Raw genomic sequence first — 14,593 nt, 5'->3', positions numbered from 1 at the left:
TGTCTCTTACGGCACGGGCTGATGTTAGCAGGAATGAGGGTGGCGATCCACTGGCAGCTTCATGATAAAATGGGTTTATTAACGAAAAACAGAACACACTGGGACAGACACAAAAAAGGACCACCATCCATCCATCCATCTCCTACTGCTTTTCCGGGTTGGGTCGTGGGGGCAGCAGTCTAAAGCAAGGAAACCCAGACTTCCCTTTCCCCGGCCACATCATCCAGCTCCTCCGGGGGAGTCCCAAGGCATTCCCAGGCCAGCTGAGAAACAGTCTCTCCAGCATGTCCTGGGTCTTCCCCGGGGTCTCCTCGACTGGTAAATCGAGAGCTTTGACTTTTGGCTCATCTCCTTCTTCACCATGACAGACTAATGCAGTGCCCACATCACTGCTGATGCCGCACCAATCTGTCTGTCGATCTCCCATTCCATCCTAAAAGGACCACAAGAGGTCAAAAAGCAAACAGGGAAACCAAGAACCAACTACAAGAATCCTAAAATAACACAACAAGGAACCAGGATTACAAGATAATCAGCATCTCAAACACACAGCAACATGAACACACAACAACTAAGTAAAGAACTGAACAGTGGCAGGCACTTAAATACAAAGGGTAACAGGGCTAATGAGAGGAGTAAGGTGTGGAACATCACAGAAGGTGCAGGACGAGCAATGGATGGAACAATTAACAAGCACTGAAACTAGAAAACACAAACGAGGAAGACTACACTCAGATAACAAGAAACAAAAATATAGACCACTGTACTACGAAGTGGAGTTACTGGCTTATCGGGGTAACTTGTCGGATTTAAGGTACCACAGCTTAAATGGACTGCATATTCGTCCACTTACAGTACATTTTGCCCAGACTACCTTAAATCTGACAAGAATGGCCGGCAATGACTGCTGGGCAAACGAGGGCCGAACACATAGGAAAGGAATGGATTAAACAACAGAGAGGAGGGAGGGCGGAATGGCCAGCAATGACTGCTGGGCAAACGAGGACCGAACACATAGGAAGGGGATGGATTAAACGACAGAGAGGAGGGAGGGCGGAATGGCCAGCAATGACTGCTGTGCAAAGAGGACCGAACACATAGGACAGGGGTAGAGTAAATGACAGAGAGGAGGGAAGGCGGAAAGCCCGGCAATGTCTGCTGGGCAAACGAGGACCGAACACATAGGAAAGGGATGGATTAATCGACAGAGAGGAGGGAAGGCGGAATGGCCAGCAATGTCTGCTGGGCAAACGAGGACCGAACACATAGGAAAGGGATGGATTAAACCACAGAGAGGAGGGAAGGCGGAATGGCCAGCAATGACTGCTGGGCAAAGAGGACCGAATACATAGGACAGGGGTAGAGTAAACGACAGAGAGGAGGGAAGGCGGAATGGCCGGCAATGACTGCTGGGCAAACGAGGACCGAACACATAGGAAAGGGGTGGAGTAAACGACAGAGAGGAGGGAAGGCAGAATGGCCGGCAATGCCTGCTGGGCAAACGAGGACCGAACACATAGGACAGGGGTGGAGTAAACGACAGAGAGGAGGGAAGGCAGAATGGCCGGCAATGCCTGCTGGGCAAACGAGGACCGAACACATAGGACAGGGGTAGAGTAAACGACAGAGAGGAGGGAAGGCGGAATGGCCGGCAATGCCTGCTGGGCAAACGAGGACCGAACACATAGGACAGGGGTGGAGTAAACGACAGAGAGGAGGGAAGGCGGAATTGCCGGCAATGCCTGCTGGGCAAACAAGGAAAGGTCACAGAGGGCTGGGTCCAATGGTACAGCCCCTGAGTCGTAGACAGGTTTGCTGCCAGATTTTGACACATAAAACACATTTCCAGGCACAGTAGAATCACAGTTATCTTATACTAATTTTCCTCTAGCTGAGCTCCTTCGCTCACTGTGATGACCGTATATAATGCTAAGCGAGCAGGAAGCGGGGAATCACAACCAGGCAGGCAAAAGTCTAGAAACGGGATTTAATTCGGGTAGATGAACAGACACGGTATACATGTTAATGACAGACCTGGGGAAACAGACTTTAACACGGACTGAAATACACAAGACAAGCAGAAATAACAGGAAGCAGCTGGTCACAATCGGGGTTTCACATGAGGTAAATGAGGGGGTGTGGCACACAGGAGGATCATATGAGCAGGTCTTGACAGAACCCCCTCCCCCCACCACCACCAAGATGCACACTCTGGGCGCGTCTCAGGCAGACAGACAAATCAGAAAGGGAGGCACCGGGAGAACACCAACGGGAGGAACAAAAGGGCCAGGAGTGAAAATGGGAGGCACAGAGGGACGAGGAGCAGAGACAGTAGGGACGAAGGAAGGTGGCAGAAAGAAAGAGGAAGTAGGACAACGGGGAGTCCGAGGGAACCCCTGCGGGCAGAAGGTGGCAGCCACAGGGGTAGCAGGTGACCGTGAGGCCAGGGCAGGAGGGGACCTCGGAGGGAGCGAGGAGGAGGCCGGAGGGACAGATGAAGGGGGTGAGGAAGAAGTTGGAGGGGGCACCAGGGGAGGCGAGGAGGAAGTCGGAGGGGAACCCCGGCGAAGGCAAGGAGGGAGGGGAAGCCGCAGCAGGCGATGGCGCAGCCACAGTAGACAAAGGCGCCGTCCACTGACGAGCCATAGTAAGCCAAGGAGACCAGGGCGAGCCAGGAGGCAGGGCAGGTGGGACCCGACCCCTGCACAGATGTCCTCTCCCCTTCCGGGGACCTGGCCGGGATCGACTCTGTTGGGGCAATGGCGGAGCAGTCTTCCTCCTGGAGGAGTCCATGGGGGCCATTAGGGATGTCCCTGAGGGGTCCCACTCAAGCTCCTCCTCTCCCTCTATCAAGAGGGGAGGAGCAGTGTTCTGATAGTCCAGGACCTCCTTGGGGACTCGATCTGGAGTTGGGGGGACTGGAGCATCAGGCGTGGGCAGAGCCACAGGTGGCGCCATAGCAGGAGCCTCGGACGGGGCAGCAGGCGGCGCCGTAGCAGGAGCCTCGGGCGCAGCAGCAGGCGGAGGCGGGACCTCGGGCACAGCAGCACGTGGAGCCGGGACCTCGGCCAGTGCTGAAGCCGTAGCAGGGGCCTCGGGTGGTGCAGGAGGCGGCGCCAGGACCTTAGCCTCGCTGGGCGGTGCGTCCGCCTCTGGAACTGAAACCACTGGGACCGGTACGTCGGCTTCCGGGTCCAGCAGGTCAGACACGACGGGCAGAACAGGCAGGTCAGGAACGACGGGCAGGTGTGCTTCCCGGTAGTGGTATGCTGTGAGAGGCGGCTGCTCTATGGTGGCAATGCGGGCTTTGGGCACCTGCAGGAGTGAAGCGGCGGTGATGTCTGGGGTGAGCCCTGCCGGATTCCGGATTGAGAGGGGTACCTCCCGATATCCAGTGGGGAGAGAAGCTGGAGAGAGAGAGACGGACCCCAGGAAGATTGTTGGTTCCTCCGCTGGTTTCCTCTATTTTCGCATCTTGTTCTTTCTCCTCCGGTTATTGGCTGTCAGCGGAGGTTGGACCGTCTCCGGGAGGATGAACAGCTCGGCACCTTCTGCCTTGTGCAGCGCGACTAACTGGGTCCTCTTCTCAGTTACGCACTGCATTAGCTGTCGGAGGTTTGCGCACACCTTGCTCACGAGGTGCGCGTTCTCGGGCGGAGCTCGCTTAGGAGGGTCCCACTCCAGCTGGCTTGGTCCAGCACCACGGGGTCCTCCTGGACCTCAGGCTGATATAGCCTATAAATTACTTCCTGGAGCAAGCCAAGGCGTTGACTCTCGCCCCGTTGGTGTGAGTCTTCGAGGAGGTCTCTCATTCTGTGATGACCATGTATAGTGCCAATGAGCAGGAAGCGGGGAATCACAACCAAAAGTCTAGAAACGGAATTTAATTTGGGTAGACGAACAGACACGGTATACACGTTAATGACAGACCTGGGGAGACAGACTTGAACGCGGACTGAAATACACAAGACAAGCCGAAATAACAGGAAACAGCTGGTCACAATCGGGGTTTCACGTGAGGTAAATGAGGGTGGCGTGGCACACAGGAGCATCGTACGAGCAGGTCATGACACTCACTCTCTGTCTCCTGCCTTTTTCTCACCGGGATTTTTTCACTCGTTTGCCCAGCAGACATTGCCGGCCATTCCGCCTTCACTCCTCTGTTGTTTAGTCCACCCCTGTCCTATGTGTTCGGTCTTCGTTTGCCCAGCAGGCATTGCCGGCCATCAGGGTTGAAATGAAATTAAAAATTGTCCCTGGACTTTCGGTTCCCCCCTTAATAAATATAGCCAAGCTGGGGGGTCCCCTACAGTAAATATTTGCTGAGTGAGGTTGCCCGCAGTAAGTTTCACAAGCCCACAGATGCCCAGGCCCACAGGCAAATGCTCAGAAGGCCAGATGGCCAAGCCTGCCAGCTATTCCTCTTTAACTATAGGAATTCCCATAATTCCCTAAAGTGACTGTGACTCTTATGGTCTAACCTGTTTACTTCTGTGCTGCTACATTAAACTACTTTGGCTAGAGGTGAGTTTGCCTGATCATCAGCAGTGGTGATGTTGATGATGTTGTGACACTTTTAAAATTTTTCTGGAAAAATATATGTCTGTTTCCTTTCCTATAGGGTGTTAAGACTCTGATTTTATATGTCCGTATGTTTGTAGTGCTTAGTCAACCCTCAAAGTGGTAGAAGAATCTCCACCTGGCCACCCCATACAGACATTTGATAGCAGCATCACCAACCGTCATCAAAGCAACCCGACCAAACATGTCGACCTCAGCTGTGGAGCTTTCGCCACCTTAAGCATGAGTTTGAGAACTACATACAACTTCTTCTTAAATATACAATTTAAAAGGTATTAGCTTTTGAAGAAAATTCATTCTGTACAGTTTAAATTACTTTACATCGCATTCTCAGTGGATTATACTGATTAAAATTGCTTGAAGAAAAATATCCAACTGATTTATTATACCCCATTTTAAAAATCTCACAAGGGTTTTCCAAAGTTCTACCTCTCTTTCTGAGCAAAGGGAATCATTTCCTTATATGGAAAATGCAGTGTCTGTAAATAAACCCTCCAGAGAACATTATGTCTCAGCTGGCAGCAGTTCCATACCTTGGCTGTCCAGCTGTGTCAGTTCTTTCATATTCCTGCAATGTATGATTTAAGATCGCTGTAAAACTGCCCAAACCACAGCACTGTTTTCCACAGAACGATGGCAACTACTGCACTTGTCTGTTAGTTTCTTATTTTTTCTGGCAGGTATCAGGAAGACTGTTTTGATGGGAAGTAGCCCAGATTAGGAATATGGTAGTGCCCATATCGTTGTCATTCGGGGAAGAATACGTCTCACAGCGTACTTGTGAGAAGGACACTAAGGCGTCCCATGAGATGGTTTGCTGTTACAGCTCTAAGAAAGTACTCAGGCAGAGAAAAGACTTAGCTAGAGTCAAAAGTACTCAGGCAGAGAAAAGACTCAGCTTTAGTCAAAAGCTGGATTGTGTAAAGCTGAGTACTTTTTTTGCATTAGTTTACTTACAGTAGCAGACGTTTTTTCCCAAATCAAAGTAATACTGGAGAATCAACCAGCCCTTGGAGCAATTATGATAGTGAAATCACATTGCTGACCTTCTAATGACAGTATAAACTCACAGAGCCTGGCACCACCCTCAGTAAGTCTCCGAACTGCATGTTTTTTGCCTTGGGGGAGAGCAAGCTGAGGGAAACCCTCAGAAACATGCGGAGAACATGCCAGCTTCCCACACAACCAGGGAACTTGGAGGCTTGTAACATCCTAGCTAACCATGCATCTGCCACAGCAGGACATCATTTCAAAAGTGACACACTGGCGCCATCTGCTGGGAAAATAAAAGCCATTTACCCCTATTCCATAACATCCAAGGCAGAGTCACAGGGAGCTTGGAGCCTCACTGAGGAGAACACTGGATGGACTGCAGGTTCATCACCTTACAGACACATGCAAGCAGATGCTGAGGGACATTTACAAACAGGAGAATTTCACTCACTTTCTTTGCTATGCAAATTGTGACCCTATGGCACCTAATGGGTTGACTGGCACTGGATGCAAGAGGATTGCACAGCTGAAAGGTCTTTTTTTAAAGCATGCATGCAGAAACAATGTCCCACTCCATCCCCACAGTATCCCCACACTGTGGTAAAACCTGAGACTTCCTTACTTTTGGGGACATTATTTCAGCTCCCCATTTGGATAACCTCAATTTTATTCAAATCTGTAAGTGTGATTGAAAAACTAAAAATGCCAAAAGTATTGTATTTTGTTTGGTTACTCATGGGTAAGGCTAGGACTGGGTAGGGGTTAAGGTTGTCATTGTTGGGATTCAAATTTTCCCCGTAGAAATGAATGGAGAGTCCCCACAAAGATATAATTACAAACCTCTGTGTGTGTGTGTGTATACGTGTGTGTGTGTTGGGGCTGTTTCTCTATTGCTGTCCAGTAACATGCGGTGACTCATAATGTTCCACAGGAGTCATTTTTAAATGCAGTTTGGCCTCAAGGTCACTGCTGTGATCTGCTCAGCTCTTACGTCAGACAGAAGCAACTGAGAATATTTTATAGTGTCCAGCAGTTCATTTGTTCCTTACCTACCGTTCTGTAGCCACATCCATTCTCCCCCTCCAATCAAAATGTTCTAATAGGCACTAATGTGTGATGCATGTGCACAAGTGCTGGTGCAAAATCTGCAGATCTGCAGTTCTAACTCTCCCAGTTCTGGATTTTTCGGCTTCACCTCTCTCTGGCCACACTACCACTTCCCAAGCAAAATACTTTAGCCTCAGATAGAAATCATTACCTATGGCATCTAGTAAATAATAAAGGGGAGGAGCTTAAAATGACACATGCACCATATTTCTCTTCGTTGTGTTATTTTCTACTTACCAGGATTACAGTACTACTCCTCTAATCAGCAAATCATCATCTACAACATGTAACACTGTGACATTGAAATGCGTCACTGCCATGCAGTCTGTCTCCTGGCACTCTCTTCCAAGGACGGCCGGAGCCATAAATAGAATAGAATGAATGAGCAGCAGTGTGGTGCCAGTATAGACGGCCAATCCTCACAGAAGTTGCTCAGCGGATGATTTTAATATAATGGCATATTCTTACACAGAAAGTGCCCTCTAGTCCATCAAGAATATAAATCAGGGCCACAGAAGCAGAGAGTTATTATCAGTGCAAAAAAAAAAAACATACCTATAATGTTTGATAGTACATGCCCACTCCAAAAACCATACTAATAACCATACTAACCATACTCCAAAAACCATACTAAGGTCAATAGGTAAGCATATACAGAGATATGCAATCAGCAGGAAGGGAAGATGATCATGAGAGGAAGGTGGACCATCTTGGGGGGAGACAAACATTCAAATGTAAGACGTGTTTTAATTGGAGGTTTAAAACTTATTATCATGCTGTAATTTTGTGACACATGAGCGTTACAGTGATGGTAATCTCATTCACTGTCGTAAGGTCAGCCTCCTGTATACTTAACCTCAATTCAATTCTTTTATTGTCATATGTACAAGTACAAGTATGAGTACTTGTTTTTCTTTCAGTCAATCTAGAGCCCTTTGACTTTCAAGTTCCGGTTTTATGTCAAAATCATGGGGTCTGTATGTTATTCACCCTGTCTCAACACATAAAAGATGAATTATAGCTATTGTTTGAATTTATAAATAGCTTTTTAAATCCACAAATATATGAGGTGCTGCTTTCAATGGCAGGTCTCTAGCATGGTGCACTGCTTCTTTCGAAAAGCCTGTGCAATTGGCTGCTGGCCGTATTCCTCAGTTATCTGCTGGGAGGAGAAGGGAAAGGAGAAAGATAGGAGGAGAAGGGAAATTAGTGGAGGAGAAGGGAAAGGAGTAAGATAGGAAGAGAAGAGAAAGGACTGGAGGAGAAAGAGGTGGAGAGGCAACGTCACAATTCCATCAAGTTTTTTCTGAGAGGCATTTTAAAGGCAACATAATGGTCAGACTAATAGGTAATCTATATAAAGATATAAAGGCGCATCTTTCAGGGCTCCTACTTAAAAGTGTACCTTTAACAGCGCATCATTAAGGACGCGTCTCTAAAAGCGCACATTTAATAAAAGCGCGCATTAGCCCCCGGCGATGACGGAGTGTGAGCCAAAGAGCCGCCCGGTGCTCCTCTTCTGCTGCCTCGCCCTCGGCTATGCCGTCTACCTGGCGCTCGGAGCAGCCGTCTTCTCCGCGTTGGAGCTGCCGTACGAAGCGCTCCTGCGGCAGGAACTCCGGGCCATCAAGCTCCGCTTTCTCCGGGACAACGACTGTGTGGCGGACGATCGCCTGGACGCACTCCTGTCTAAAGTCCTGGAGGCCGGCAACTACGGCGTGTCGGCGCTGAACAACGCGTCGGCTGGTTGGAACTGGGACGTGGCGTCGGCGCTGTTCTTCGCCAGCACAGTGCTGTCCACCACGGGTGAGCTGCGTGCCCGGGGTTCGGACCACACTGTGGACCATGTTATTATGCACGCTTTGGGAAAACTTCTTTGGGTCCCATGATGGAGCGGCACGCCGGTAAACTCAGTATTCCTTTTCTTGGATTAAAAACTTTGATTGAAAACTGTTTTGCATTAGAGGAAAAGTCAACTTGTCAAATGTGTAGTATATATATATATATATATATATATATATATATATATATATATATATATATATATACACACACACTCCAAACTGTCGGTACCCATCATGTTATCTGTTATCGTATAAAAGCATGTACTAATATATAAAAGAATATGTTTGCAGACAGCACTTCCCGTTTATGTCATCTATGGGTATGGATCGCATACAGTAATGCGGTAATATACGTGTCTTACGAGTAACTTAATGTAAATGCGAAGCTGTCCACATCCGCCTCGTTAATGTCATCGTTTCATGATTCATTATTTTTTCTAAAATGGAGTTAGGTTCTTCCTCCGCGCCCAAAAATTTTAACGTAACCTAACGCTCATATTCCTGAATATTATAATGTTTAGAGAGGGTTATGCACTGCTGTGTCTTTCACGTCGGACAAAGCGCGTCCCCGCTCTGCAGTGACATAAACTGCATCCGACCTACAGACTCCCTGCGCTTTTACGCTGAGCACTGCGTGGCTATGAGGGAGGCATGAATCAGCACAATGCCAGATATGCAGCGACAAAATCCCGCGTACCCGCAGCCTGTTGACAGGTCTAAGATAACGTGGACACACATTAAGTCAACGTTTATTTATTAAATACACAGCTGAAGGGTTAAAGTGGCAGAGTGGCAGATGCAGTCAATGGTCTGAGTTTACCTGGGAGCTCCATGTAATTCAATTTCATCTGTATAGGACATTTTCACAGCATTACAATCTCTCAATGCGCTTTATATTAACTGTCCCCAATGTGCTCGGAGAACAAGCCAGAGGCGAAAGTGGCAAGGAAAAGCTTCATATAAGGAAGAAACCTTGGGAGGAACCAGACTCAAAGGGGGAGCCCATCCTCCCGGGTACGGCAGAGGAAGGACATCACAGACAGGAGGGGGGGACAGGAAGGACGTCACAGGCGGGAGGGGGGACAGGAAGGACGTCACAGGCAGAAGGGGGGGCAGGAAGGACGTCACAGGGAAACAATATTAATGAATTATTTCAGTCTGAATTTGGACGACACCATAGGACACTATTTCTGGATAAGCTAGGAGCACCGTGAGTATTCTCAGATCCTGCTGCCCCTTGTATCTGCTTCTTGCTTAACGTTTAGCTTTTTTGTTAAATATTATTAATAGGTACTTAATTATTAATATTACTAATTAGTAGATCAGCTGCGATGGGTTGGTGCCCCATCCTGGGTCGTTCCCCACCTTGTACCAGTAACCTCCGAGATAGGCTCCGGACCCCCCGCCACCCTGAATAGGGTAAGCAATGTCAGAAAATGGATGGATGGTTGGGTACTGTCAAGCTGACGTTGAATCCGGGCGACCATATAAACTACACTCTTCCAGAACTCACCATGATCCTCTGCATCTTAAGGCTTCTCCACAGCATGGTCTTTGCAGTGGTGACTGAGTCCATCTCTAGTTTCAGGTCATCTACACTAACTACTCTAAACCTGTTACCTTATTTCAGAGCCCTGAGTCTCCCTATAATACTGTAATAAGAAGACAGCTTCCCTCTGTGCCTCCAGTGAAAGCTGACCTGTAATTGATGAAGAATCTGCTTGTTTTCCCCAGTATTCTTTGTAATTTCATTGACACTTTAAATGAGTATTTCTGTTTGTTTGCAGGCTATGGACACACAGTTCCTCTGTCTGATGGAGGCAAGGCATTTTGCATCTTGTATTCTGTGATTGGGATCCCCTTCACCCTCCTCTTCCTCACTGCGGTGGTACAGAGGATCATGGTTTTCACCACAAGACGTCCAGTGGAGTATGCCCAGCAGCATTGGGCACTGACCCACTCCAGGGTGGCTTCTGCCCACGCAGTAGTGCTGGCAGTCCTCTCTGTCACTCTCTTTTTCATTGTCCCTGCCATCATCTTCTCTGTCCTTGAGGAGGAATGGAACTTCCTGGAGTCCTTCTACTTCTGCTTTATCTCCCTCAGTACCATTGGACTGGGCGACTATGTCCCTGGAGAGGGACACAATCAGAGGTACCGGCAACTCTACAAAGTTGCCATCACAGGTGAGCTCAGTCACCAGCGTGCATTTAGTTCAGTTATTTATTTAGAAGACACTATTGCCAAAAACCTTTTACAAGTGAGGAAAGCCAGTCAGAGTCAGAGACCAATGTCAGGCAGCATCTTGCACACCTGGAACAACAAGGGCTTTGCTGAAGAATTGCTCTGACAGCCACAGGATTCAAACCTGCAACCTTCCGGACACAGGGACAATCCCTAACCACAAAGCTACACACCCTCATATTTAGGATATATAATGGCAGCAGATGTCATACATGAGTGTGTACATCTTGACTTTCCCATGGGATGTTATTAGGGTGTGTGTGTACACGTGTTGATTTTCTCATGGGATGTGATCAGGGTGTATGTGTGTTGACTTTCCCATGGGATGTGATCAGGGAGTGTGTGTGCATGCTGACTTTCTCAGGGATGTGATCAGAGTGTATCTATGTGTGTGTTGACTTTCTCGTAGGATTTGATCAGGGTGTGTGCGTTTAGACTTTCTCAAGTGAAGTGATAGGGTGTGTGCGTGCATGTGTTGACTTTCTCATGGGATTTGACCAGGGTGTGTGTATTGACCTTCTGGTGGATTTTGATCAGGGTGTGTGTGTGTGCCTTTGTGTGCTGATGCAGTCTGATCAGACATGCCTCACAGTGTGACGCCTCCCTCGCTGAGTATGTGCTAAACACTGCTGTGTTTTTTGCCTGTTTCTTCGTTCATTATCCCAGTCACTCTTTAAACTAGGCCAATGGAAATAAGGCAGGGCAGAGTGACAGCTTTCTTGGTGCAGACACTAGTTCTCCCTTTAAGGTTAAAGGGCCTTGGAGACAGCAGGTGTGTAAACCCAGATCTGTGCTCTTTCCCCAGTTTACCTGCTTCTAGGCCTCATTGCCATGCTGGTGGTCCTGGAGACCTTCTGTGAGCTGCAGCAGCTGAAGCAGCTGAGGAGGCTTTTCTACCTGAGGAAGGAGAAGCCGGAGGAGCAGCTGGCCATCCTGGACCAGGACCAGCTTTCCATCTGCTCAGGGTCTGACCATACAGCCTCCTTCAGGCAGGGCAGGGCGGAGGCCCTCGCAGATACTCCCAGTCCTCTGGGGGAGCAGCCCCTGACCCCATGACAGCTGCCGTGATGTAATGACCTACCGGTGACTATTCATTAAGCACAGTGCACACTGCTGATCGATAGCTAGTCAGCTAAGTCATGTCTTATTACCGGCTTATTAATTTACCTTGGCTAACGAAGCAGCCATATTGTGATGCTACTGTATCTCAGGGGCAAAGTCAGCTGAAGAGCAGGGTTTGGATGTGTGAGTGTCGCTGAATTTCTGTATGTTCAGTAAGCTAATACTCTCCAAAGGCTAGGCCGGCTTGTTTTTTTAAACATACTCGTATAAAGGTATTGTACCTCTATTCAGATAACGTCATTATCTTTAGTGATGTTATAGACTTAATGTTGCATTGTTTGTAGGGAAAAAAGCTGCATTTGACTCACTTGCCAAATTCTCCATATTATTATCTCCACTTGTTATGACTCCAATGTAAAGGCTTTATTTCTTGATTCATTTTTAAAGTTCTCTTTAATTCTCTTGCCCATGGTTTTTCACGCAAAGGAGTGTAGGACCATAGTCATTCCACGGTTCCTGACTAATCCTATAGTGACTATAAACTTAGAGTGATGGTTATCAGGAGGTGTGTCTCTGGAAACCATGGAAACGAGGTGGGAGAATAAATAATCACAAAGCAGCACCATGCTGCTGTCACGGTGACGGCAGCTAATGTTCTCACACAGAGTATGAGCTGAGATGCTGCCATCTCGGGGTCGCTGCCGAAATCTCGGGGTGGCTGCCGCCGTCTCGGGGTCACTGCCGCCATCTCGGGGTCGCTGCCGCCGTCTCGGGGTGGCTGCCGAAATCTTGGGGTCGCTGCCGCCATCTCGGGGTCGCTACCGAAATCTCGGGGTCGCTGCCGCCATCTTGGGGTCGCTACCGAAATCTCGGGGTCGCTGCTGCCATCTCGGGGTGGCTGCCGCCGTCTCGGGGTCGCTACCAAAATCTCGGGGTGGCTGCCGCCGTCTCGGGGTCGCTACCAAAATCTCGGGGTCGCTGCCGCCATCTCGGGGTCGCTACCGAAATCTCGGGGTCGCTGCTGCCATCTCGGGGTCGCTGCCGCCATCTCGGGGTCGCTGCCGCCGTCTCGGGGTCGCTGCCGAAATCTCGGGGTCGCTGCCGCCATCTCGGGGTCGCTGCCGAAATCTCGGGGTGGCTGCCGCCATCTCGGGGTCGCTGCCGAAATCTCGGGGTGGCTGCCGCCGTCTCGGGGTCGCTGCTGCCGTCTCGGGGTCGCTGCCGCCATCTCGGGGTCGCTGCCGAAATGTCGGGGTGGCTGCCGCCGTCTCGGGGTCGCTGCCGCTGTCTCGGGGTCGCTGCCTCCATCTCGGGGTCACTGCCGCCATCTCGGGGTCGCTGCCGAAATCTCGGGGTCACTACCGAAATCTCGGGGTGGCTGCCGCCATCTCGGGGTCGCTGCCGCCATCTCGGGGTCGCTGCCTCCATCTCGGGGTCACTGCCGCCATCTCGGGGTCGCTGCCGAAATCTCGGGGTCACTACCGAAATCTCGGGGTCGCTGCCGAAATCTCGGGGTGGCTGCCGAAATCTCGGGGTGGCTGCCGCCATCTCGGGGTCGCTGCCGCCATCTCGGGGTCGCTGCCGAAATCTCGGGGTGGCTGCCGCCGTCTCGGGGTCGCTGCCGCCGTCTCGGGGTCGCTGCCGCCATCTCGGGGTCGCTGCCGCCATCTTGGGGTCGCTGCCGAAATCTTGGGGTGGCTGCCGCCATCTCGGGGTCGATGCTTTCACACTACAGCTTTGTCTTTGTGCATTTCAATAGTGAGAAATCAAAATGGCACCATCTTTACTTATATTACTACATGCTTTTAATGCTATTTTTATATGATTTTTAAAACTACACCTTTTTAAGTTCTTTTTATTAAAGGTTGCTTGTTAAATTAATTAAAAATGCTGAGAATAACTGCAGAATGCTGAATAAATAAATAAAAAAATTCTATTGACATATACAATGACTCTGCCCATCTTTCAAGTGTAAGGTCACAACAGGGCCTAGAGTTGAGGCACATTGAAGGGGACACCCTGGATGAGACACCAGTCTATTGTAGGGCACGGGACAGGGGACACCCTGGATGGGACACCAGTCTATTGTAGGGCACGGGACAGGAGACACCCTGGATGGGACACCAGTCTATTTTAGGGCACGGGACAGGGGACACCCTGGATGGGACACCAGTCTATTGTAGGGCACGGGACAGGGGACACCCTGGATGGGACACCAGTCTATTTTGGGGCATGGGGCAGGGGACACTCTTTATGGGACACCAGTCTATTGTAAGGCACGGGGCAGGGGACACCCTGGATGAGACACCAGTCTATTTTAGGGCATGGGGCAGGGGATACCCTTTATGGGACACCAGGCTCTTGCAAGGAACAGGGCAACCCCAGCCTCTGAATGAATCTATTACAAGGAATTTCTGATTCCATTTTCTCTTGTTTCATCCATACCTCTGTCAATTTCACCCTCTGACATCTCAGTATCAGTCTTACCCTCTGAGATCAGAGCATCATTCTCATCCTCTGAGATCAGAGCATCATTCTCATCCTCTGAGATCCCAACATCAATCTCACCCTCTGAGATCAGAGCATCATTTACATCCACTGAGATCTTAACATCAATCTTACCCTCTGAGATCAGAGCATCATTCTCATCCTCTGAGATCAGAGCATCAGTCTCACCCTCTGAGATCAGAGCATCATTCTCATCCTCTGAGATCAGAGCATCATTCTCATCCTCTGAGATCCCAACATCAATCTCACCCTCTGAG

At 49.4% G+C, this 14,593-nt stretch overlaps 1 protein-coding gene across 1 annotated transcript; it reads left to right on the top strand.

The window, feature by feature from the left end:
- Positions 1-7,659: 7,659 nt before the first annotated feature.
- On the top strand, positions 7,660-12,955 carry kcnk1a (potassium channel, subfamily K, member 1a). The gene is made up of 3 exons (XM_023839619.2): positions 7,660-8,487; positions 10,313-10,708; positions 11,572-12,955. Exons 1-3 carry the CDS (start codon positions 8,160-8,162, stop codon positions 11,820-11,822), a joined length of 975 nt encoding a protein of 324 aa, XP_023695387.1. The 5' UTR covers positions 7,660-8,159; the 3' UTR covers positions 11,823-12,955.
- The last annotated feature ends 1,638 nt before the right edge of the window (positions 12,956-14,593 follow it).

Source organism: Paramormyrops kingsleyae, chromosome 20, assembly GCF_048594095.1.
Source record: "Paramormyrops kingsleyae isolate MSU_618 chromosome 20, PKINGS_0.4, whole genome shotgun sequence".
Lineage (NCBI taxonomy): Eukaryota > Metazoa > Chordata > Actinopteri > Osteoglossiformes > Mormyridae > Paramormyrops > Paramormyrops kingsleyae.
This window is presented reverse-complemented; position numbering and strand designations above follow the sequence as displayed.